General features: G+C 43.2%; 1 protein-coding gene across 2 annotated transcripts in view; it reads left to right on the top strand.

Annotated features, from left to right (window-relative positions):
- The window catches only part of LAMA1 (laminin subunit alpha 1), a 144,255-nt gene that overhangs the window by 105,059 nt on the left and 12,743 nt on the right, over positions 1-26,453 (top strand). For both annotated transcript variants that reach the window (XM_058677002.1, XM_058677003.1), the window contains 19 exons: positions 466-676; positions 869-985; positions 1,103-1,266; positions 3,630-3,765; positions 4,299-4,392; positions 5,893-6,009; positions 9,055-9,237; positions 9,505-9,659; positions 11,062-11,205; positions 12,071-12,204; positions 13,351-13,501; positions 14,205-14,329; positions 17,446-17,596; positions 18,409-18,553; positions 19,362-19,503; positions 21,767-21,881; positions 22,078-22,248; positions 24,771-24,922; positions 25,626-25,811. In XM_058677002.1, the coding sequence (XP_058532985.1) occupies positions 466-676; positions 869-985; positions 1,103-1,266; positions 3,630-3,765; positions 4,299-4,392; positions 5,893-6,009; positions 9,055-9,237; positions 9,505-9,659; positions 11,062-11,205; positions 12,071-12,204; positions 13,351-13,501; positions 14,205-14,329; positions 17,446-17,596; positions 18,409-18,553; positions 19,362-19,503; positions 21,767-21,881; positions 22,078-22,248; positions 24,771-24,922; positions 25,626-25,811 (2,793 nt within the window). The remainder of the gene's footprint in view (positions 1-465; positions 677-868; positions 986-1,102; positions 1,267-3,629; positions 3,766-4,298; positions 4,393-5,892; positions 6,010-9,054; positions 9,238-9,504; positions 9,660-11,061; positions 11,206-12,070; positions 12,205-13,350; positions 13,502-14,204; positions 14,330-17,445; positions 17,597-18,408; positions 18,554-19,361; positions 19,504-21,766; positions 21,882-22,077; positions 22,249-24,770; positions 24,923-25,625; positions 25,812-26,453) is intronic.

Raw genomic sequence — 26,453 nt, 5'->3', positions numbered from 1 at the left:
TCAGGGTAAAATATAAACCTGCTCTGCCTGTAGCCCTGCTTGAAAAAATTGTTCCAATTCATGAAACTTTATCAAGTTACATTTAAGACTTAAAGAAGAAGCTAGGGCAGGGCATTTGGTGCAGTAACGAAGATGTTGCCTTGCCCAGGATCCCTGCGACCCAGGCGGAGGTGCCTGTGTCCCTGTCCCTGTCCCAGCCCATCTTCCTGGTAATTCAGACCCTGGGAGGCGGCCAGGAATGACTGGCAGTTCAGCCACTGCCACACGCAGGAAGCACCTGTATCATGATTGTGGCTCCTGGAAATGAGCCAGAGGGTGGGACATCCTTTTGTTCATTTGCCTTTCTCTCTGACTCTTTAATCGGTCAACCAATTAAAATAAACAAAATCAAGGTAGGCATACGTGAACGTTCTTTCCACTCCCATTTCGGAGATCCGAGTTTTGTGAACGATTCATGTTTATCAGGGCTGCTGAAGATTTACTGCTACAAATTCAGAAAGCTTTCCAGAAGCCACAGGAAGATTTGGAGGTATTAACATCCAAGGCCAGCAGCCTGCTTTCAAAGCACCACAATGAACTGCAGGTGGCAGAAGAACTTGTGCGGCAGGCAGAGGCAAAGACCAAGGAAAGCAGCCACCTGCTGCTTATTGTCAAGGCCAACCTGAGAGAATTCAAGGTGAGTGTCACTAGCTCTCTCCTGCTCCATTAGAGTTAGCAGTCCAATTCTCCAGTGTGAACAATATCACACTTCTTCAAATGTGAGATTTGAGTACTGGTGAGTTCTAACCTCTGCATGTAACAATAAGCATCCAAAGTTCAGGTGCTGACTGGCTTCTTTATAAGTGAGGGGGTGTTTGTTTTGCTCCAGGATAAAAAGAGACATGTCCGAGAAGAACAGAACTTGACCTCAGAGCTGACTACGCAAGGCAGAAGACTGATGGATGCTGCCACCGTGCATGCAGACACTGCACAAAATACTCTAGCTGTAAGATGCAACTTGGGTGACCACATTACATTTTCCAAAGAATCTTCATATGCGCCATCTGTGTGTAAGTTATTCACTGGATGCACCTAATCTTACAATGTTGATTCCCCCATGCAGCAGTTAGAGAACCTCCAGGATGAGCTACTTCTGTGGGCCACTAAAATCAGGCACCACGTTGACGATCTCGTCATGCAAATGTCCAAAAGGAGAGCACTTGATCTTGTCTACAGAGCGGAGGATCATGCAGCTGAGCTCCAAGGACTAGCAGGTGCCCTGGACAGGTAAGGCCGCCACCGTGTGGGGAGCTCTAGAGGCTGGGATGGCTTGATGGGATGTCGTCAGGACAGCTATTCTTTTATCTCCGTGTTGGGTCACTCACTTCCTTTGTGTGAAAATGGAGACTTCTGTTTTATTTATATGGCACCACTGATTTTTTTTCTTGTACCTGCTCCATGATTTACCACTGGGCATGCATGTCTGATGGGGAAATGCGCGCAGGACAGGGTAGGAATCATGGCATAGACTATGCTACAGTCTCAATCCATCATGGTTTGTTGAAGCTCCAAGTTACTCAGTGCTTGCTAGGTTACTTCTGGAATAGAAGGATGGTATTTTCTCTTTATAGTTCATGCATATTTTTGCAGCTTATAATTTAGTTGGCAAATGTGATTGCCCACATCCTACCAAAAGAAATGTTGGGGTCTCATTTCCAACCCCCCTCAAAGTACCACCCCCAGTGATTTCCCACTGCCCATTAAGATAAAAGTATTTAACTTGCAATTTGATATTATTGTGGTTATTTTTGATATTATTAATTATGACCGCAATTTGTTGGGAATATCATTAAACAAGAACCACATCCCCACAGACCTGGTTCCTAAACTCATCCATTCATGAATGTAATAACCTGGAGGATCTCAGGAAACGCTGAGACGTTTGTTACCTCGTCTCCTGCCTAAATTTTATAATTTTTTGAAAGATTTATTTTTATTAGAAAGGCAGATATACAGAGAGAAGGAGATACAGAAAGAAAGATCTTTTATCTGCGGATTTACTCCCCAAGTGCCCACAATGGCTAGAGCTAAACCGACTCCTAAGTAAGAAGCCAGGACCCTGTTCCAGGTCTTCCGCACAGGTGCAGGGTCCCAAAGTCTTGAGCCATCATCTACTGCTTTCCCAGGCCATAAGCAGGGAGTTGGATGGGATGTGCAGCAGCCAGGACATGAACCGACACCCATATGTGATCCTGGCGCATGCAAGATGAGGACTTTAGCCATTACGCTACTGCGCCAGGCCCTTTTTAAAAATTCCAATTTAATTTGCAGCAAATATGGGAACCATTTTTTTTTGTCTTAGCAATTCTTACACAATTCTGTGAGTTAATTGGCAAATGTATTTTTAAACAGTTTTATAATCGATGGGTGGAAGATAGGTGTGAATATACTGAGAGCAGGTGTGCTTTTGAGTGGGAATGTGCTCTGAGTAAATCTCTCTCCCGCATGGGATATGCTGCCATGAAAGATTAACACATACAACAAAAGCAATTAAAATAATAAGAGTCAGAATATTGCATAAATTATTCACTGAATTGAACACTGTCGGGTGCATTTACCACAGGAATCAGTAATATAAAACAATTAGATACCCACTTGCTCTTTTTTCATCATTTCCCAATAGAGAAAGCGACATTCTGACTCAACATACAGCTAGGCAGAATCCTTAGTGATTTGTGATGATACACAAAGTTAGATCATTATTTTGTTCCATTTATGACTCACCAAATTTGTCCAAATACACGAGTAATATCTACTGATGTATGAGCTGAGAATGGCCAGACTTAATAACCTTGGAAAGAACACGAGGGTTTATTCAGTAGGCAAACATGTGCCAATTGTCAGATTTCATTTTCAAGGTACGGAGAGCTGAATGAGATTCTGCCTTTACCAGTCAGAAAGTTCCTGGTGATTTTCCCACTTTATAAAATGAAGTTCAGCTGCTTGGAATGTTACCTGATCGTTTTTGCTAACTCGCCAGCGAATTTCATCCACTTAACGTATTCCAGTTGAAAGATAAGACCCAGCATTCTTATGGTGCATAGGAAAGACATTTGAAAATGAATGACTGTGTTTCAGAGAGGTTATAAGCCCTGTGCAGACATGCCTTGGTGCCCCAAGATAGGCTGAGAGTTTGAAAGAAATCAGCAGGAAGTGAGGGCAGCTGTCGAAAGTGATGCCTGGCTATGTAAAGCAAACATTTTCTCTCCTTTTGGAAAAGTTGATTTATTTGTAAGACAGATAGACAGCTCCGGTTTGCTGATTCATTTCCAAATACCCAACGCATGGAAAGCTGAGGGCCAGGATCTCTGTGCAGGTCTCCCATGGGGATGGCAGGAGTGCCACCTACGTGAGTCAGTTCTGCTGCCTTCCCTGAGTCTGCCTGAGTGGGAAGCTGGAGTCGGGAGCCAGAACAGAAAAGTGAATCCGGCTCTTCCATTGTAGTTTACCACTAGGCCAGATACTTGGCCCAGGGTGACTTCTAAGGAGAAGCTAGGAGGCTGTCAGGAATAGTGAACAATGAGCACTTCAAATATTCATAAGTGGATCTATGGGTTTGATCATAAAATCTGCCTCTGCTCATTTGACAGTGGTCTTGAGAAGGTCACACATGTGTCCCTGAATGCGACCAGCGCAGTCCACGTCCATTCCAACATTCAGAGTCTGATTGAAGATGCAGACAGACTGGCCAGAGATGCCCGCAGGACTGTAGCTGAGATGAGCCTGGTAAGGAATGCCCGTGAGCTTTGGTATGTCTGTCTTTCCTGGGTACCGTGGGAGATTCTTCCAGAAGACACAGAGTCAGGGGCTCATTCACCTTCTTTTCCTGTTAAATCTGTGTAAGGTTTCTGTTATCCTGTGGCCCAAGAAGATTTAAAAAAAAAAAAAACCTCAAAATTGGAATTGAAACATAATCTATATTTTCTATTTTTTGAGGACACTGGGTATATATTTTAGTTTCGTAAAGTCATAAATCTTTTTGTTTATAAAGACTAGGAACGGGTTAGTGTTGTAGGGATAAGGAAACTCTGACCAGCTCCCTGCTATGTAACAGACTTAAAAATTCTGATCCGGCGGCTGGTTCTCTTTCTACAATGTAAACATGCCTTTGTGTTCCTTCTGCACAGAGTTAAGTCAGTTGTTAAGAGCCCTTGGAACTTGACCAGAGACAGTTCCCGTAGACTTCCTTTCTCCATCCCAAGCAGGATTCTATTATGCCCTCCGCCTACCCACAGCGCTGAAGTCGTTGTGTTTTTCAGCTCTCAGAGTCGATCGTTTCTAGCGGGAAAGCAGCTCTGCAGCGTGGTTCCCAGTTTCTCAAAGAAGGCAGCGACCTCAGCAGAAAGCACCAAGGTCAGTGTGTGACTTGGACTGGACAGGGAGGTGGAGTGTCTGAACACGTCTCAGAGCTTCCTGCTTACCCGGAGCAATCGGAGGCTTCACGTTTTTCTGTCACATGAATAGACCAATTTTCTACCTTCTCAGCCTTAAATGAGGATACTTCAAAATGATGATGAAACAAATCAAGATAAGTGGTGTTTATCCCAGTGCAGAAGCTTAAAAAGTACAAAAATGTGTATGTGAAAACACATGTAGGGTTTAAAGCATTTTGCATCTATGTGTCTTTTAATTTTTTCCACCCATTGTTGAAGTACCCCCATGTAGTTTCACATTTTATCCTGGTGTGTGTCTTAACGTACAGTCGTATCTATCTTCAAGCCTTCCTTAATAACCAGATGAGCTCGGAGCTTGCACTGTTCTTCAGTGTTGCTTGGGTTACCTTTGAGTGCACGTACTTTTGCATGCATCCTTCTCTCATTATTTCCCAGCTCATGGAAGAGATACAAGAGGTTCGATGTTTTTTTAACCTTTCTCACAGGACTAGTGTGCTGCTAGACCCATGATAAATTCTCATTCAATCTTGAATTAAGCCATCTTTTTTTTTTTTCAAAAATACCTGGGCATTTTAGTTTATTCTGAGTTGCAGGAAACAATTACTTGGCATGTGTGTAACAGCTATCGAATAAGCAGAACAAAATGACAGCAGGAACCCAGTGTGCAAGACAGACTACCTGGGCATACAACCTTTCTGACATACAACGTGACTTTCACCTTAATGTATTGTCATAAATCAAGAAGGTCAAAACTGACTAGTGAATCATACACAAAGCTATTCTCAGGCTACTTCTGGTTAGTGCTGGATTTTTGCACAACTGTCTGAACCAAGTGGTCGTATGTCATTTATTTTTATTTCTAGGTCAGTGATACAATGTAGAATGTATGTTACCTTCTCACAGAAAATTTAGAAAACACCTAATGCTTCATTCTAAGTATTAAACGCCAACTCTGGTATCAGTATTGATAGGCCAGGGTTTTGACTAACATGTCATAGGCCATAAAATTGTCAACTTTGTTAGCAGTTAACATTTCCTTGTTTAAATCTTGTGTGATGATCAGACATTTTTAAAAGTGCAACAACTTTGATCAAACTTGAAAGAGCCTGCAGTTTAACAAGCCAAAGGAGAAAGATGCCATGATGCAGGGTGCCTAGGAAGTTGAAAGTGATTATGACTAGGTAATTTTAAAGCCCTGATAAAATAGGGCATGAAATTTAAGAAGTATTAGTGAGGCGGGCAGTGAGCAAAGTAACAGACCAAGCAAGCTAGCAATACAGTCTTTAGTTTCTACAATGAATAGTGTTAAGTCTTTCCGGGAAAGCTTTCAATATCTGGATGTCTGCAGAAAACCATCAGTTTGATAGATGAATCAGGCAGTGATAAAGGAAGCTGTTGCCTAGGAAACATTGTGGCCGACTAACCTGAAAGAGAACACTTCTTTTCCTCCTTTAAATAGGTATCACATTGAAACTGAGTGAACGGAAACAAGCAGCAAAGCGATTTCATGAGAATGCTGATAATATCACCAGGCAAACCCGTGAATCACTGCTGAAGCTTAGAGCAATTCCTGCAGGTGAGAAGAACTTTCTTGATACGATTGATATCTTCGCGTTGTAAAGTGTTACACTGGGCGGGAGGAAACCATGCCTCAAGTTGAGTTAAGAGCCCTTAGTAGACCTTAAAATGACACTGAGATCAGGAAGGTTTTTTTGTTTTTGTTTTTGTTTTGACCAAAATAAGCTTTGCACCAAAATATGGTTTAGAAATCAAGATCACTTTTTAAAAAATATTAACATCAGAGCAGCCAGTTATACTCCCAACAAACGAAAGCTTTGGGAACCAGCTCCTATATGGGATGCTAGTACTGCAGGCAGAAGATTACCCTGTTGAGTCACTGCACTGGCCCCTTTAATTGCTTACTTTTATTTTATTATTTATTTATTTATTTTTATGAATTACATTGTATTATGTGACACAGTTTTGTAGGCTCTGGGATTCCCCCCCCTCTCCCCAAACCCTCCCTCCAGGTGGATTCCTCCACCTTGTTGCATTACCTCAGTTCAGGTTCAGTTGAGATTCTTTCATTGCAAGTATCTACCAAGCATAAAGTCCAGCATCTTATTGTCCAGATAAGTTCACCGGCTTCTTGGGGAGACCATCTCTGGTCTGAAGGTAGAGCCAGCAGAGTATCATCCCAATCAATTAAAAGCCCCAACATAACATCAGCAACAATTTATAACGTTGTGGAATTAATTGACATAGTATTGAGTAACCAATATGTTAAAAAAAATGCAAGTTCTTAACCATATCCTGTGATGACTTCATTGACATTTTTGTTTTAGTTTATATACAACCGGGTTCTATACATCTTAAAATGGCTATAGATTACTGTTCAGCTGTCTTGTGTCTATTTTCGTTATAATATTTAATTGCTTACTTTTAAAATGGGCTTGACACAGGCTTAAAAGACAGCCACTCAGAAAGGTCAACAAGGACAGAAGATGGAATTTGCTTTACCTGCCTTCAGGGAAATGCCAGATCCATGACAACTGTGGGAAATTAAAGAATTCTTACTTGGTAATCTTCCTTCCTGAGGCAATAAGGCATTGTAAAATAGACCCATTGATCACTTCAATATTGATGACTTGGAAATAAAGTACTCATTAAAATTTTAAAAGGGATAGTTTTTTAAAGTTAACACAAATGAATTACACCAAAGTGCGTTATATACATTGCCTCCAGCATCTCTTTTCTTCTTCATGAGGATATTTGTTAAAGTCTTAAGGAGATGCACCTGCTCCCAGGCCAGTCTGTGTAGTTCTGTCTGGAAGGAGAATTACCTAGGAAGCTGATTTTAAGTGCATCCAACATACTTTTTATCTGGAATTGATGGAGCATTTCCTGATCTGGAAGTTTCTTTTTCTTAAGGACAGTGAAGTCTATTTTGATTAACCGCCTTGTGTTTAATAGTCATTTCAGAGTTACAGAAAAGTTTCAAGAGAACACCTATATACCCTATATCCAGCTTCCAGTGAGTGCTGTTGCTTTATCCCATTTGTAAGTGAACCATGACTTTAAAAAAAGGCCTCACCCAGATCTGGAACAATTGGGTAGCAGTTTATCTTTTTTGGCTATTTCATTTCTGTTCTGCTCTGATTTCCAGCTGCCATGAGCTACAGTACAGCCTGTAGCCAAAGACATGGACTGACTCTGGACTTAGGTGCCATGACATGGAAGGTTCCATGATCTATCCAATATACATGTGCTGCAAATTTTGTTAAATGAAAGAGGCCCAAATAAAGAAATATGGCTTATTAATGTGGAAGAGGTTGAGTGGTTAGTCATGGAGTTATTGGTTTAAATAAAGTCTGATGAAGACTAAGTGACTTATGACTTTATAGTTTTCAGCAAATGGGGAAAAATTTTAGCCATTATTTTTAAAAATAGATAATATTGAAATGAAATTTTTTAGAATGTATTCATTTTATTTGAAAGAAAGAGAAATAGGCCAGGTTGGTAGCAAACACAGATCTGCTAGTTCCCTTCCAAAATGCCTGCAGACAGCAAATGGGGAAGGCTTGAACCCATCCAAGTGAGTGGCAGGGAACCCACCCCTGAGCTGTCTGCTGCTGTCGCCTAGCAGAGCTGACCCTTGAAGTAAGGCACTCTCTGATGGGCTAAGCAGAATCCTCACTGCTCAGCCTCTTCCTACAACTTTTCTGAACCCATCTTGACATGGTGCGGGCATGTGTTTTTCATCCCTCCCCACTCCATTGCCAGATACTGAAACCATCTTCATGTTTAATATCTTTGGTACTTTACTCAGTGTTTTCCATTGATGTTCCATCAAGCTGCCTGACCACTTTAAGTAGTGGTCACCCTTAAGCTTTGACAATAAAAACATGAATGGGCAGGCATTAGATATAGCAGTCAAGAGGCTGCTTGGCAAACCCAGGTCCCATGCTCAAAGTGCCTGGATTTGTGCCCTGCCTCTGCCCTAATTTCCAGCTTCCTGTGAGTGTATGTCCCTGGAGGTAGCAGGTGATGGCTCAGTGCTTGGGTCCCTGCCACCCACACAGGAGACTCCACCAGAATTTCCAGCTCCTGACTCAGTTATTGCAAGCATCTGGGCAATGAACTGGTAGATGGAAGCTCTGTCTACAGGCCTCTCCATTTTTTTCTTTCTCGTTCTGCCTTTGATTAAATGAGTACATTTTAAATTGTGCATGAAATTTAAGAATATTAGCAAGAAGGACAGAAAGCAAAGTGGAAAATTTTCTACAATTAATGGCACTAAATCTTAGAGGAAAACTTTTCATTATTAGGGACTCTGGAAAGCTATCAATTCTGCAGATGGTTCAGATCTATAAAGTGATTAGTTTAAGGGTTTTATGCTTTGCAATCAAATTCCAGAGAATTGCTACCAAAAGTATTTTGTTTGTCCCCAAAAGGGGGCAGTGGAGCATGTGACCTGGAACTTTATTATTATGTGTGAAAACAAGGGGTCCTATTTTGCATTCAACAGACAATTAAATTACTGTAACGTGTGTCTGAATCCCTGCTGGTGCAGTCTTGAACTTCTACTCTGGGTAATCACTGCCATATGTGTTTGTTTTAGGTGTGAGAGACAAAGGAAGCAAAACCAAAGAGCTGGCCACATCTGCCAACCAGACTGCAATGAGCACCCTAAAGGATGTGGTGGGATTAAGCCAGAAGGTGTTTAACACATCTACTGGCTTGTCCCGCATGAATGCCACCCTTCAGGAGACGCATGACCTTCTGCGGGACTCCACCATGACTAGTATGTCAGAGTCTTCCATCCCTGAAAGTTTGCAGTTGGGAAAATTGTTTAGTGCGGTCACCAACAAGGACCCTAAAAAAGTCAGCATGCACTCCCATCTGGACGTGGATCATGCATTCTGCTGGCATGATTTTCAAGCACTCACTACCATCTCAAGGGTTTGATGCTTAGGATATTCTGCCCTTTCCATGGCATGAGTAGTGAGCAATTCATTCATCTTGTTTCTCTCCTTCCTTACCATGCCCTTGCCTCGTTGTGTTTGTTTAGCTCTGTTGGCTGAAAGAAAAGTTAAAGACGTGGAAAAACAAGCCAACCTGCTCCTGGATCGGTTGAAGCCGTTGAAGATCTTAGAGGAGAACCTGAACAGAAACCTCTCGGAAATTAAGCTGCTCATCAGTCAGGCCCGAAAACAAGCAGCCTCTGTGAGTGTGGGGTCCCAGAGAATGTGGCTGTCAAGCACATCGGATCGCCTCGTGAGCAGGTGGCAGCCATCCCAGCTGTCCCAGGGCCTTGTCTTAGCATTTATAAGCAATCACTAGCATCCTTTTCTGAGTTCTGTTCTTATGCAACATGCCTCAAAATGTGGTGGCGAAGAGATCTCAGTGCCTTATGAAGATTTATAATACAAGCCTAGATTTATAAATACATGAAGGTTTGTAAAAGCTGGTGGAAAATGGAATGAAACAATTCTTACTGTGGTATCGATATTTTTAAAATCCATGCATTGTTTTTTTCCTTAATGTTTAGTTCTCATGAATGTTTTGTAGACTTGTGCATGGATTTAAAAATTTTTATGCAAAAGTGAGCTTATGCTTTAATCCCATTTCCACAAAGTTTTGCAAATATTTCCCTGAAAGTCTAGATGGCATAGACTGTGTCAAGTGTAGGTATTAGTGTCACTCCAGGTTGCATGGCTTACACACATGGGTCTTACTGTTACCAGTTTACTTACAATAATGCAGGTACCCTTCGGAATGTTTGTACTGTTGGGAGCCACATCCTTAAGAATCAAAAAAAGCTTGTTTCCACACAAATGCAGCACCAATCCATGCTGAAAAATGCAGCAAGCACTTGAGACCTGGACACGTTCCAACCTGGGAAATGTGTGGCCAAACACTCTTGGCACGCGGTGCTGGCTGTTGTTGTTCAGAGAAGTCAAACAGCATCAAGAACATGTGCAGTCGTTGTGGTACTGGGCACTTAGGGCGAACGAAACCTTTGGTCTTGGAACTTTCTAGGTCAACAAACAAGAAGTTCTGGAGTCTCAGCAGATATCTTTGCCGTTAACAAGGGGATGTAGGATTACACCATCTTGGTCTTCATTTGGTTTCAAGCACTAAATAAGCAATGGTTTCACACAATATGATCACTACAAACTTACCATCTTCTATGTTGATGTCAGATAAGTACCGAATTATTACTAATTCAAGAAATGGATGATAAGTACAACAATTGCTCTCTTTAGTTACTGAGTAAATAGGCATATAATCTCTCCATTTGGGAATTAAAGGACCACCACTGGCCTCTGTGAGACTGGAAGATTCCAAGGTGATAAGTTCTGTGTGTTTAGGGAATCACACCTCACGGGAGCTGTTTCCGGTATAAATAGCCTATTGGCAAGGAAGACAGATTGTCTCCTGTTTGAACACTTTACCAAAGAAAACCATGTCCATGGCCATCCCATTTCTCACTTTAGAAAATATATTCCTTGAGTGTCATCCAGAGTGGAAATCCACCTCTTAGGGCAAATGCCTCAGGGGATAACTCTCCCCCTGCTGGAACTTCTGGGGGGCTGCCAATGTGTCACTGGTTTTCCTTCTACAGATTAAAGTTGCTGTGTCTGCAGACAGAGACTGCATCCGGGCCTACCAGCCTCAAATTTCTTCTACCAACTACAACAGCTTAACCCTGAACGTGAAGACAGGCGAACCCGATAATCTACTCTTCTACCTGGGCAGCAGCACCAGTGTAAGTGGGTGTTTTTTGTTTTTCTGATTAGACACTGTTTTGATGAACAATAAAAAGCACAGGCTTCATGAAATCACTGGTTCTCCTCCAGCACCTAACCTTGGCTGCCACAAGCAGCGTCAGATTAAAAACAAGCAGCCACATTCCCATGAGCTGGGAGGCTGTCTTCCTCTGGCATCCTCATAGGCTGTGGGAGAAGAACATGGTGCCATGTCCTCGTGACCCCCAAGGTGCCAGAGCAGCCGAGGCAGCAGGCTGCCCCCAGGCTTCTCGCACCTGCTGAGGCGCTGCCCATGCCCAAAGGACAGTTCTCCATGGGAGATCAGTGAGCCCGGGCTTGGACAGTGGGTCAGGTCTCAGCCCTGGCGTCTGCTGGGGAAGGAAATGTTAGACCAAAGAAGGTAGCTTTTGGTTTTTATGTATGCATGTGTGTTTATTGTTTAAGATTACTTATTTAAAAGGCAGAGTTACAGGGGGCAGGGAGGAGAGAGAGAGAGAGAGATCATCCATCTACTGCTTCACTCCCCAAATGGCTGCAATGGCTCCCATTTGTCCAAGACTGAAGCCAAGCTACCAGAAACAGCATCTGGATCTCCCATATGTGAAGTCTGGGCCCAAGCCATCATGGCTGCCTCCCCAGGTGCATTAGCAGGGAGCTGGGTTAGTAATGAAGAGGCCAACACTCCCACTGGCACTCGTATGGGGGATGCCATGGCTGTAGGTGATGTAACCCACTGTGCCACAGTGGCAGACTTTCTCTTTTTTTTAAGATAAGCTAAAATGCTTTCTGAACTACTTTAAAACTGTTTTGGGGGGATGATGGTGTAGCATGTAAACTCAACTTCACTTACTTCCTGTGCCCCAGGCTGACTTCCTTGCAGTGGAGATGCGGCGAGGGAAGGTGGCCTTCCTCTGGGATATGGGCTCTGGGTCTGCACGGTTAGAATTTCCAGACTTCCCCATTGACAACAACGAGTGGCACAGCATCCATGTGACCAGGTAGTAGAGAGTATGCATCCAGAACATTGTTCACTTTCAAACTGCTGTTTTGGAGTATGTACTTGGAAGCTTCTGGAAAGTCGGATAATCAAAGAACGCTTGATTTAGATTCATTACAGAAAGAAAGGTTTAGCTTTAACATCCAACTACTACTGACCACCAAATCGGTAATCAAAGGATGAAAAGTATAAAAGCTTAGTTTGCCTTAATGAACTTGTTAATTAACATTTTCCTGGAAAGGTGCTAGGGTAGAGACAGAGAGACAGAAAAAGATCTTCCTCCATCTGTTGGTTCATTTACCAAACATTTGCGACAGCCAGAGCCGGGCCAGGCCGGGGCCAAGAGCCCGACAGTCAATCCAGGTCTCCCATGTGGGGGTGCAGGGGGGAATGGGGGACGGGCACAGATGCAGAACTCTGTGTCGATGCTTGCATCGCCCTCTGCTGTCAGAGTTTGCAGCAGCAGGAAGTTGGTTTGGAACTTGACCTGGGACTCACACCAGGCACTCCGATATGGGATGGTGGCAACTCAGTTGGTGTTTAAAATTGCTGCCGAACACCTTTATTAAAGTCCAGTGTAAGGCAGAAAACCTAGTGAAATGTTCACTCCTGCCCTGGGAAGGGTGGGTCACAAGTATCCTAGTAGGAACTCATGGCGCTGACAGTCTGTGCAGATAGGCTAGGATAAAAGGTGATACAAGTGGGAGATGCATTTTCTTAAAATTCAAGAGTAAAGCACAGGTCTTCTCTTCAGAGCTGTTCTCTTCAGTGCCAGCCGGTTCTAGGCAGCTTAGATGGAGCTTGCCTTCTGCTTTTGTTGATCGTGTGCTCTTGGGATTATGTTTTTCTTTGTAATTGACAAAAATGTGCTAATGTTGAAGGCAGTCGAGGTGACTGTTTAGCTACTAGTTTGGCTCGGTATCAGTAACTGCTTTCACCAGGAGATAAAAGGGCGAAGTGTATGTTTTGGAAGAGCTACTCTGCAGGATTTGGGGGCAGTACAATAGGAAAGGGGGTGATCAATAATAGTAAAAGGGACAGTGGGGGGCTGTTGCTGGGTCCAGGGCTACCTGTGGAACAGGGCTAGATAAACGTGTGCTGGCTTGAACTTCTGAAAGTTCCACTTTTAACTCCTTGTGACCCCTAGGTTTGGAAACGTTGGCTCATTGAGTGTAAAGGAAGTGAGCTCAAGTGAAAAGGCCCCAGTAAAAACCAGCAAATCCCCTGGAATGGCTAATGTTCTGGATATAAACAACTCAACATTGATGTTTGTTGGAGGACTTGGAGGACAAATCAAGGTAACCTGGTGAAGACGGTGATTGGCTAGGTTTACCTGCACATAAAACAAGCATGCTTAAAATATCGAATATTAGCACCACGCTCCAACCAACTGAGCTAACCGGCCAACACGCAAAATATCGAATATTGCATACAGTAAAGACAGCCTTAGTCAACAGAGGAATGGGGAAGGAGCCAGTGGTTCCACTTGCTATTGGAGTTTCTTTTTAGAGGGTACAGGAAATTTAAGATTCCATATTGCTTGCTGTAAATTCTTTTTGTATCATACTTCTGTTGGTTGACTGATAATAATTTGTGCTTAGCAAAAGTCCTTTATTTCATTGTATCAGTAACCCCATATCCAAATACCATTGAGTTCCTTGGACTTAATGCTGCACAATGAGAATAGGGGCTGCGGTTGAGCAGGCTCCTCAGTACTCACTGTATTCCCTGAACTCTGTTTCCTCCCCTATGGAAGGGACTTGAGCCCAACAGCTCTGGGAACTGGGCTGATAGCTTAAGATCCAACCCAACTGTCACTCATTCCAGGACTCTACTTCCTAACTGGAGGGAATCCAGTGATTACACATGGACCGTTTTCCTGAATGTTACTCTTACAAAATTCTAGATTAGTGTGATTTGAGCTCCCAGAAAATTTTGTGCAGCTAGAGAATTCCTCCCTCTTAGCCAACTGTATGTGGCTTATGTTTGTCTGTTTGTTAGAAAGCTCCTGCTGTGAAGGTCACTCATTTTAAAGGCTGCATGGGAGAAGCTTTCCTGAATGGGAAATCCATCGGCCTGTGGAACTACATCGAAAGGGAAGGCCAGTGCCAGGGCTGTTTTGGAAGGTAAGATGTCGCCACAATCTCATCTGCACAGCCTTATTCGCTTAATGTCTGAGAACTACTTCAAGATGCTCGTCAAAGATGCCTGGTGTTTGTGATAATACTTTTTACAAAAGATAGAACATACAGGGTTAACTAGTCGGACTATAGACAGCATTTGTAACCCTTTAAAAAGTGTGTCTGTTGATGTATGTTTTAGTCATGGATCATCAAATTTAGAAAATTCAGACAATAACATTTTTTTTTCAAGACATCTCCAAGAATCAGAATTTTGTGTGCGTGTGTGAGGTAAATATTTATGGGAAAAGTGCTTTTCTAATTCTAAGTTCTGTAATTCTGGAAATGAAAGCCATTTCAAAATACAGAGCAACTTTTTGCATATATTAATGTAACAAGGCTTTTAATAACTTAATCTCTCCAAGTTCAACAGTCCCTCATTAAAACAAAAATAGCTGCAACTCTTACGGTATATAGGACCTGTTTTCTACCACTTTCGTAATTAAGAAGCAGATTGCTTTTGCCATTAGGGAAATATAACATCTGATATAAAACTCTTCCCACCCAAGGGCTGCTCATTCCAGACAGACACCTGTAATTAACCGTGAGCATGGCAGGGTCAGTTAGAAACACCTCACATTCCAGTTAGGAGCTCATGGATGGTTCTCCTTATGCCATTGTTAAGTGGGCTTTCCCCTCAGGCTGGAAGCTTAGAATTGTATAGGTAAACCCTTAGTTTCCATTTTCTTGGCTCATTAAAAACTTAGGACTTGACGACTCCAGGGTGGAGTCTTAAGTTCCTCAGGCTCCTGGCATAGGTCTCTACCAAAAGTCTCTCGGTGCCCATGGGTATTAAGTCTCCACTCCTCTCTGAAGTTTGGATTCTTCTTTTCAGAAAAAGGAAAAAATGCAATTGTATTTGTCTTACCCTCCTGTCAAAACCTTTGGGATGAACACATAACATGGTATCTGTGAAAGTACTTTTTATAAATATGAAACACTGCACCCCTGTCCATTCCTTGTCTTCCTCCTTTGCTTTTTTAGGTGAAGGTCAAAGTGTTCTGACCTTGAGAAAGTCCCAACACTAAAACTTCAGGAGGTTGAACACATGCTTTCTGACACTATTTTCTTAGGCTGTGAACTCTTCCCAGTAATTTAACAATTGTAACAGTAAAGTCCCTGAGCTCTGGACTCTATCTCTGCATTGACCCCAGGTCCTTTGTCCTTCCAGTAGAAAAGAAAGATATTAACAGACATTGAGTATGTCCAGTATGGAAACTGTCCCTAAACATTAAGCATTACAGTATTCCCATTTCAACAGTCACTTTCAGTTTTTCTTTTGTTAGATATTCTTATTTTTAACTGACACAGAATAATTTTACCCATTTCTGGGCTATAGTGTGACAATTCCACGTATGTGTACAGTGTGTAATGATTGGCAGGGGAACTGGCTGATCTGTCACCTTGGATGTTTTCAGTTCTTAAAGCCTGCAGCATGGGTTGTATTTAGTGCCTGTGGATTCTGCTCCTCTCTGCTGGGGGTGTGGAAGCCACTTGTCCCCATGGCCATTGGGTTTTGTTCATGAGACATTTGTCCTCCCACCAGATTTCCACTGAAACATGAGAAGGGGTCAGCAAATACTGCCATCCTCCTGGTATCAATTCCTGGATCAGCTTTGAGATACAGATCTGGAGAGTTACATTGTCTCAGGAGTTCCATAAACCTGGGATTTGATTAATAGGCTTTTCTGAATCCTGGGCAAACTGGCTGCTTTTCTTGTATTACATTGAACAATGTTTCTAAACCATTTTAGCAAAGAATACTAACTTGTTAGGCCATTTACATTCTTCCTGGGGGATAATGCAGTGATAGAGGGTTCTGCTGATCATAAATGTTTGCAAAATGCTGAGTCAAATTCAACGTGTTTCTTTGCTGGGGAGATTTGACCCTTAATTATGAATTGCTAATATGCATGATGAGCCTGTCCTGGGGAGAGGCTTGAGTTCCAGCATTTCCCAGATGAATTCACCACGACCTCCTTTTAAAAAGGCACACCGGAGTTTCATATATTCCGTAGAAGAAATTTGGAGAGCCCTGATACAAGCACAGGTCTGAGCCTTATGCCTGTGTTTGTAAACTGTTGAGCTGTCTTCATTGTAGGTAGCAATAACTACCTCCTGCCCCACATCACTGAGGCAAAAACTTTAACTCAAAAAATTGACAAAGCAATTATGGTAAAACTCCACCGTTCATGTACTTAGATGGGAAGTTACTATGCCTTCCACCTGTGTATGATTTGCTGTTGTCAAACCATTGGTGTGATCTATTGATGTGCTTTAGATTTTAAAAAAATTATGCAAGTGTTCAATTTGACTTACTTGGCCAAGTAAATTATCTGAGAATGTTATGTTCTTCTCTGAATGCCTTATTATAGTTCTTTACATAGTACCGGCATGTTTGTAATTATGTAAACTCCTACAGCCTGGAAAGATATTATAAAACTAACCCCTGATCCTAACAGTTCTTATTAAGATAAATATGGACACAGCTTTGTTTTTGGTTAATAGGTGTGATTGGTGTGTTAGATAGCAGACGGGCCATCTGGTTGTCCTTGGGCGCAGGTCTGTCCTCAGTCTTCCAGGCTGCTTGCTGGATACTAAGAATGTCGATGGACACCCACAGGAGTTATATCCCCAGCTATTCCATGGTCTAGGAAAAACACCCCTTTGGAAACAACAAAGTGCTAAGCACTGTGAACACAGGACAACCAGGGAGCAGCAGAGCCCCAGGCTTTGCGTTAGATAGTCGCGACACCACAGCTTTTGACATGGGTATGGATGGGGAGAGATCACATACACCTTACATACATAGGCTGTAAAGTATCATATGCAGTATTTTTGAAGTCGTCTTGTGCAAGAAACAAGATTTCATGGTATGGAATTTTCTGTCTCCACCCAAAGTTTCAGATTTTCAGGTTAGAGATGTCCCACCTCTATTGGGAACTGCGCTCATGGTCAAGAGATGGACTTGGTGGCCCTTCTGTGGTTTGGCGGAGGGAGAGTCCTGCTGCTTCTGCCCATCCTCCTGAGGGTGTCTAATGCATCCCCTTCTCTGCCTTCAGCCCTCAGGAGGAAGATGCTTCCTTCCACTTCGATGGCAGCGGACATTCTGTGGTGGAGAAGACACTCCGGGCCACCGTCACCCAGATCATCATGCTCTTCAGTACCTTCTCACCTAATGGGCTCCTTCTCTATCTGGCTTCCAATGGCACCGTAAGAGTCCTGAAGGGCCAGGCCCTGCTCTGTGTATACCTTTAGACTGTTCCTAAGCAACTTTTGCTAAATCAGAAATTTGTGTTAGGATAGTAGGAAAGTACTTTAAGGAATTCATGGAAATGGAATGAAAAGGTAAACATATTTGGGTGCAAACTTTTTAAAACTCTTATGTGGTTTTTCGCCAGGAGCTTTATGAAGACTCCATTGTGTGTGCTGGACTGTTTTATCAGCACATACTTGTATCACTCATGTGGATGTCATATAGTCACCCATTGAAAGTCATTTATTTATTAGCCCAAATTCACTGAAGAACTTCTGGAAGATATAGAAGAACACCAAGTGAACACTAACCTCCCTGTCTTTGGAGAAATCAGTTGAACATGTATTATTAAAATTTGGGCCCAAATAGCATGTTTTGTTGTTTGTCCATGGAGAACACAGTGGTCTTATTTTAGTTCTATCCAGCAGAATTTGATGCCACCATTTGAATCCCATGTGTGGGTGATTTCTCACTAATCCTCCACTCTTAATTTTTGGACTGGGCCATTTGTCATTCTAAATGAAAAAGAGGCAGAAATTCCACCTCTCTGTGAAACAGTAGATTTTGCTAGCAGTGGTTAATGTGTCAATTAAGTTTGCATAGAGTTCTAGAAAACTTTCGTGGACATTGTCAATGTCATAGCATAGACCCCAGGCTGCAGGGCCAGATTCAGTTTTCCCAGTTAGACTTTGGAAGGTTCCTCCCAGCCCCAACTAGAAGGAATGTGGGGATAAAGATGTCACCGTGGGGAATTATGCTCTTTTTACAGAAAGACTTTTTATCCATTGAGTTGATGCATGGCAGAGTGAAAGTTACCATTGACCTGGGTTCAGGACCCCTTGTCCTTACGACAGACAGACGATACAACAATGGAACCTGGTATAAAATTGCTTTCCAGCGAAACCGGAAGCAAGGTAAGTTTACAGCTGAACTCACCTGATAGTGACCCTCAAAGTTAAAGAAACCTCTTTAAAATCAGTAGGCCGTTTTATTTTGGTATCTGAGGTGTTTTTGAATGAGATTCTAAATGAAAACCATTTTAACTTTGGAAGACCAGGTGACAGCAGTCACATTTTAGTTCTCTGAGTCTGTGGCGTTATTTCATGTTAAATGCTAAACTGGAATTGAGATAATGATGATGATGATGATAATGATGATTATTAGGGTTATGACTACTACTATGTAGTTGAAAGCCAGTGTTATAGAAAGACAGGAGAGACAGAAAGAGAGAAAGATATCTTCCATGTGGTAGTTTATTCCCCCAAATGGCCACAACAGCCAGGGCTAGACCAGGTCAAAGCCAGGATCCTTAAATTCCATCCCAGTTTCCCACATGGGAAGCAGGGGCCCAATCACTTGGGCCTACTTCTGCTCATTAGCAGGGAGCTGGATTGGAAGTAGGGCAGCCAGATCTTGAAGCAGCACCTGCATGGGAAGTTGGTGTAGCAGGTGGCGGCCTTACCAGCAACTCCACAGTGCGGGCTGTACTGGTGTTTTACTGCACATCCATGCTGTGGTCAGAGAGGAATGTGTTTCCTGGATTCATTGACCTGTGTCCTAGAGCTTTTCATCTGTCCTTTGATTGCCCATAAAATGAGCCAGTTGAACATGCAAAATGCCTTTGTCTTTGTAAATGAACATTGTCAGCAGGTGTTTGGGTTTTTATGTAAACGTGGAAAGCCATTTTTGTGATCTTCCTTCTTCCCTTCACTCTGTTTTTAGGACTGCTGGCAGTCATTGACGCCTACAACAGCAGCGATAAGGAAACCAAGCAAGGCGAGGCTCCCGGAGTCTCCTCAGACCTGAACCGTCTAGATAAGGATCCCATTTATGTTGGGGGACTGCCCAGGTCAAGAGTCACAAGGTATGATGTTAAGGTGCAGGGAAGCCCCTCTCCCTAAGCACACTGTGTAGATCCTTAAGCCTGCGACAACATACCACGTGCTGGGTTCTCTCCCAGTTCTGGAGGCCACGGATCTGAGCTGTCTGAGATCAGGGTGTGGACAGGGCTGTCTGCTCCTGGAGGACTGTGAGAGGGAATCTGCCCCTTGCTCCCAGTGTCTGAATGCTTGTGGCAGGCCTTGGTACTGTCCCTTTTGGCTTTGTACCCACCCCTTCCCCCTGAGCCTGTGTCGCTGTGTCCACATGTCCTCTTTGTGTAAAGACGTTGGTCATGTTGCATTAGAACCTGTTCTGCTGATCTCATCCTCACATGGTTACCTCCCGAAAGACCCTGTTTTCCAAAGTAGGCCCTATTGCAGCAAATGTAAGAAAGGACGCAGATCAACCTGTGTTGATTCAAAGTGCCAGTTCCCTCATTAACTGGGCAGTAAAGCAGACCTGTGCAGAAAACTGATTGTATAACAGTTGCCTTTAGAAGATTCATAAAATGTTAGTGTGCAATGATCTGAAGACGCTGCCCTGTCTTACTTTGTGCTTCTTCCTTGACATCTCAGCTGTGGAATCTCTTTAAGCAAGAAAGTGCTTTCTGCAGACTCATCTGGATCCTTCTTTATGTAATTAGAATGAATAATGTATCTGACAGTTGAAAAACCAGCATCAGGAAGTTAGACAAAAGAGGGCAGAGACAATGGGAGACAATGGGATCTTTTTATAATCCCAATTCCTGCTTAGCTTTCTGACTTTATGGTTTACTTCGTGGTTTCTTGGTCCTCTGTTTTATAACCCTGGATTGGGTAAAGTGAGCGCCAGCATTTTTCCATTGCCCTACCCATAAGAAGTCCTGTAGGAAGGGTTAGCTGTCCAGGCCAGTCCATTTCCAGGGAGTAGAGTCAGCAAGTGTCCAAATGGAGTCTTGCAGTGCGGTGTTCCCCCAGTGTACAGCAGTGGCCCAAAGCCATGCCCTGTCTGTAGGCCAGGTTCTCCAGAGCATTGATGTGCTACATCAGAAACACAGCCAGTCCAGCTGCCACAGGCAGGTGTCTGCATCTGTTTTTCCCTTTGCCTCTTCTCCTTACCAGAAATAGATGAGAGTTCCAAGGAACCTAGTTGGCAGCCACAGCCTCCTCCTGGTGTGGAAAATGAATTTACAGCTCAGTGGAGGAGGTCCCTTGCTAAGTCAGAGCTGGGACCGAGAGCCCCTCTTCTAATCTGCATTCCAGACGCCACTGGCTCCCTGTTCTCATGGGACCAGAGCTACCCCTGTAGCCATCAGCTACTTCACGGTCCTGTATTGTTTACCTGAATGACCCACAGAGCAGACACTGGAAAAAAAGATAGAAATCCACAGCACAACCTCCTAGGAGGAATGACTTGGAGAATCACCAGAGCCAGCCTCCTTGTTTGCACTGGAGGAAATGGAGGTGCAGGTGCTGAAGCTCCTATCAGCACAGTTGCTTCAAGGACCACAGTGATCGACAGGAAGGACACCATGTTTGTGCACAGCTGTTGTGAGACTCATGCATGTGCAAGGGTGAAGCTGGAAGCTGCTCAGTAATCTTTGTAACTGAGAAGCATGAGCCTGACCACATAGCAGCCTCACACTAGGCAGCAGTTGGGGCACCTCCTGGTTGAAAAAAAAAAATCTCTCCTTGTATGTGTGTACTCATTTGGAGGTTGAGATAAAAGATTTGGAAGAACCCCAGCCTTCAAAACAGGGTGATTCCCTTAGCATAAAATTCCTGACTATGGCTTCCCTGGCCATCTGGCATTCAAAGAGTCGCTTTTGCCTTCAAGGGAAACAAGTGTTCTACACGATGTGGAAACTGGACTGTCGTATTGGCCCGTGGTTTAAGACGTGTACTTAAGTTTTAGTGGCAGCAAGCATTTCCATTAAAATGATACATGTACTTTGTGATGTGGGTGCCCATTAGGTAGCCCTTTCTGTAAGCATGGTCACGGGTCTGTCATTGACAAGGATATGATCTGAGAGATATGTGAGTATATGGTTTTGTTATTGTGTGAGTATCCTACAAGAACACACTTACACACACTGATACAGCTGCCACATCAGGGAGTGGAGCTGTGTCTCAGAGGGAGGCCTGGATGTCTCTGTAGGATGACTCAGGGAAACAGATTTTCCAGATGTGTAGGCCCATTTATATTCCTTCCCCCCCCAAAAAAAAACCTAAGCAGTGATAACATTTGAATTGATGTCTTCCCTACAGGAAAGGGATCACCAGCAAGAACTATGTGGGCTGCATCAAGAACCTGGAAATATCCAGATCAACCTTTGATTTGCTCAGAAATTCCTATGGAGTGAGAAAAGGCTGTGTGCTAGAGGTGTGGAATGTGTTCATTCATGTTAGAGTTTAAATGGGCATTGATCTGTCAGCATAGTTAGGTAGCAGTAAATTAACTAAGGGGGGTATGGGGAAGAGACGATGGGGAAAGCCAGCCGTACCCTGTGCCGTGGGAAAACCACCTGCACCGGAAATTACATGTGAGTTTCTATTTTTTTTGTCACTTTTGCAACCAGCCTATTCGCAGCGTGAGCTTCTTGACAGGTGGCTACATTGAACTGCCCCCCAAGTCCTTGTCCCCAGAAGTGGAAATGCTGGTCACGTTTGCCACCACCAATAGCACTGGCGTCATCCTGGCTGCCATCGGCAAGGATGCTCAGAGGCAGGGCCACTGGCAGGTGCATGTGGTGAGTAGCTGTGGTGTCCCTGAGCCGCGGGCTCAGCCAGGAAATGACTCCAGAAAATGTTGGATGGAAAATGACATTTATCATTTGCTGTGATCCTGCTTGTTTGTGGACATGCATTTTTAATGAATGAAAGTTTATTGTTGCTGAGTAGCTTTCCCTAATAAATCAGAGATTTCTTGGGTTGCCTGATCCATCTTCCTTGCTCAGTGACTGGTCAGAGAGCTCTTGGGCATCCGCCTCTAACCAGACCCATGCAGGTAGCCTGTCCTGAGCTTTCTTCTCCATATTGTGGCCATTACTCCTCACTCTCAGGTGAATAATGCAGGCTCTTTCGTCTGGTTCAAGTTAGGATTTTCTTTGGGGCATGATTGCAGAGGAACCGAAACAGCAACGTGGGCTGTCACACCCACAGTGGACCTGGCAGCAGGAAAATGGGGAAAGGTGACAGTTACTCATGTTGATATTCCCTTCAAAAGCGTGCCCTCTTCCCTTCGCTGTGGCATAGGTGGGGCTGCGTCATGTGGCTTGAAACAACATCTCACACTGCTCATGTATGGCTGGAGTCAAGTAGAACTCACCCACCTGCAATTCGTAGTGTACAGCCCGCAACCATGCGAGACACTGTGCAGATGTTGCTGTATCATCAGTCCAGATGGATGCTGCTCCTCCAGTTTGCTCAGCAAGACAGTGGTTCAGAGAGCTTGCTTAACCTGTGCAAGGTCACAGAGCTCTGATGTGTCGGAGACGAGGCAGGAACTCCACTCTGTAGACCCCAAACATCAGAAGACACTGAACGGATGACAGGCTGACAGCGATGGAGTTTAGTCTGGGGGTCTACTGGTGTTTTTGTTTTGTTTCTGATGACTAATTCAGTATCATTTAATACATTCACCAAATTTTAGATTTAGTGCCTTGAGTACTGTGAGGCTGTTTTCCACATCTAGTTTCGAACGTTTCAACACATTGAAAGCCTGTGCCCAGTAAGGATCCACTCCCTGTCTGCCCTGTCCTCAGCCCTGGCAGCCACCAGCGTGCTTTCTTGTCCCTGTGGATATTTCCCAATGCATGAAATCAGTACAAAATGTGATATTTTATGTCTTCCAGATCAAATGTTGTGAAGATTTAGCTGCACTTTAATGTGTACTTTATTTCTTTTCGTGACTGATATTCCACTCTTTGGAATTTTGTTCATTAGTTATTTGAGAGGCATTTGGGTTATTTATACCTTTTTTAAACTATTACAAGTTATGCAGCTATGAACATTTCTATACAAGTAAAGGAGTCCCTATTTAAATTTCTTCGGGGACATAGTAGGAATGGTCAGGTATATGGTAGTACTGTGTTTAGCATTTTCAGGAAGAAACTGTCAACCTGTTTGTTTCTGCAAGAGCTAATCTGGTTACTCGAATGGTAACATCCACTGCTAATAAAGCCGAATGCAACACTTGCCATATTTGCCAGTTGGATTGTCCTATCCCTTTTCAGTGTGGCAAGAAAAGTTTTGAGAGCTTTAAACATTTTCAAACATTATCTCTTTTTTTTTTATTATTATCATTCTATGATACAGTTCCTTAGGCCCTGAATTTCCCTTATTCCCTCCCCGATTCTCACCCCCACCCATTGAGTTCCCCTATATCATTACCAAACTATAGTTCTTCATACACAGTCATATGTTCATCATTGCAGGCATGGACAATGTCAGAGTCCAGCAACCTATTGTCAAGATACAGTAAACAGTTTCATTGTAAGTCCATCTTTAGTCTGGAAGTAGAGATGCATACTGCATTGTATCCTCACATCTGGATATGTTAGTCTCCATTACACAGTTACTGTACATCCCCTTAAATGAAAAGCCACAAAATGTAATCAACAACAGGAAGAAAAAAGAAATTAACAACACCATGAAGTTACATGGAGACACATTTCACCAACAAAGATCAGTGGAAGCTCATAGATTTTGATTTTTGTTGTTGTTGTTGTTAGTTTCATCTCTTCAAAACACTTTCTTCTGATTAAATTATTCAATGACTGATACATCATTTTCTTTAAGAAGGTTCTTGATTTTCTTTTACATTTCTTCAGCTACACATTAGTCATTCTGTAGCATGTTATTTGACATTATCTCTTTAATCCTCCTTAGAAATGTTTAACAATAATTTCGCTAGCAAAAGAAAAATATTTAGAAGATTATGTATAATAACCAAAATTAGAAACTGTTTAAAACTTCATGAATAAAAGACAAATTACAATCTATCCACCTGTTGGTAGATCTCCTGGCAATACATCATAAATAGAAAAGCTATATGTAAGTGGAAGTCTATGTTTAGTGATTAGAAAACATAATGCGGAATGTAGCTGTTGTGAACAAATATTATAAAAGAATAAATAAAATGTAGAATAGTAGTGCAGGTGATGTTCTTCAGACTGCTTAATTGGTGGTACTATCCACGTATTGTAAGACGACAGTGTTTAAATCAAGTAGTAACCTGTTTTGTATGGGAAATTCTCTGCCGCCTTCCCAGCCGTTCTTTTCCATCATGCTGATTGACGGCCATGTTGAAGTGCATGTCAGTCCAGGGGATGGAACCAGCCTGAGAAAAGCTCTCCTGCACGCTCCCTCCGGCACCTACAGTGACGGACAAGCCCATTCCATCTCCTTGGTTAGGAGCCGCAGGTACCTACCCCGGGGCAGGGCGTCTGTGCTGGGAGGCCATGCTGACTCACCCCAGCTCTCCGGGAGGATCATTGGCCTGGTGCCCTGTGCAGTTAAACTACTACCGTGATTACCAGGACCCGGTTACAGCTCAGAGCTTTCACTGTTACCAAATAACTCCAGAATCTTGCTAGCATTTCTTCTTGAGAGCCAATTTTATCTGTTTGCAGTAAGCTCTCTGGGGGAATTTTTCAATATAATAACCTTGATCCTACCTTTTCCTGGGGCTCAAGTAAATTATCTTTACAGTAGGTTAATTCTTTGGTAAATAATCTGACAGTAGTCATAAACCATATTACATCAATATGAAATAGTAAAATAACATGTAATGTTCTATCAACATTTCTGCATATTTCCAAACTGTGGAGCAAATATGTTTGAAACACACTAAACATTGTTGTTATTGATAAAGAGGTAAAAGAAAAATTGTCTCCCAAAAAGAGGTGAAACTCAGTGTTAACGAGGGTTCTATTCATTGCTGGAGTATATTCAGTTGTAAGTTTGAACTTTCAAAATGCAGCTGTGAATTCACATACAGTGTCACATTAAGATGTATCTTCAGGGGATTTTTATTGTTCAGTGAGAACTGGAAGGGCAAAGGTATAAAAGTGGAGTCATGGTTTCTTTACATTGAAAAGCTCTTCTTGCCCCTCTGATCTTGCAGAATTATCACTGTCCAGGTGGACGAGGCGCATCCTGTGGAGATGAGGCTGGGCCCCTTCGCAGACAGCAGGACCATCAACGTGTCCACCCTGTACCTGGGCGGAGTCCCAGAGGACGAGGACATGGCGTTGCTCAAGACACGGAGCTCATTCCACGGCTGCATCGAAAACCTGGTGTTCAACATGGAGTAAGTACATCTGCTTCCTCAGAGGCTTGAGCCTCAGAATGCATCAACAGCTCACCTGGCCACCAGTTCTGCAATTTCCTGAATAGAAAATGAACCCCACTCTCTGTTCGTGAAAATTCCCTCCCAACAGATGATAAGTGGCCAAATTTGAAATCTATTTTTGACACACATTTTGAAAACATGGGGGTTTTTCCTGGCTATGTGAAGCACACTGATTTGAGGGAGCCTTGTGCAGCGAGGCCCCTGGGAGCTTCTGATTCTTGAGTCTTACTGGTCTGCCCTTACAACGAGTGTGTAGTTACAACTGGCAGGCGCCATTGCCTGCACACGGCTCGTGACTGAGAATGAACGTGTGCCCAGGGACTGTTCATTCCTCCTCACGCACCTCTGCCTTGCTCAGCTGGTGATGGGACAGCAGCTGAGCTCTGTCCTGTGGGGCCAGAGTGTGCCCCACACACACTGAGAGTCAGGGGCCTGAGGCTCTGTCCTGCCTGGGGACTGCCTGGCATGGCCTTGTGACCTTAAGCGTGTGTGGGACTGTCCTGGTTACAGTGTTCATCTCTGTGGAATCTCTAAGGAATATCCCTGACATTTGCAAGAAAAAAAAATAGCACTGGGTTTCAACACACGTCCACTCTCAGA

The sequence above is a fragment of the Ochotona princeps genome, chromosome 18 (genome assembly GCF_030435755.1).
Source record: "Ochotona princeps isolate mOchPri1 chromosome 18, mOchPri1.hap1, whole genome shotgun sequence".
In the NCBI taxonomy this organism is placed as follows: Eukaryota; Metazoa; Chordata; class Mammalia; order Lagomorpha; family Ochotonidae; genus Ochotona; species Ochotona princeps.
This window is presented reverse-complemented; position numbering and strand designations above follow the sequence as displayed.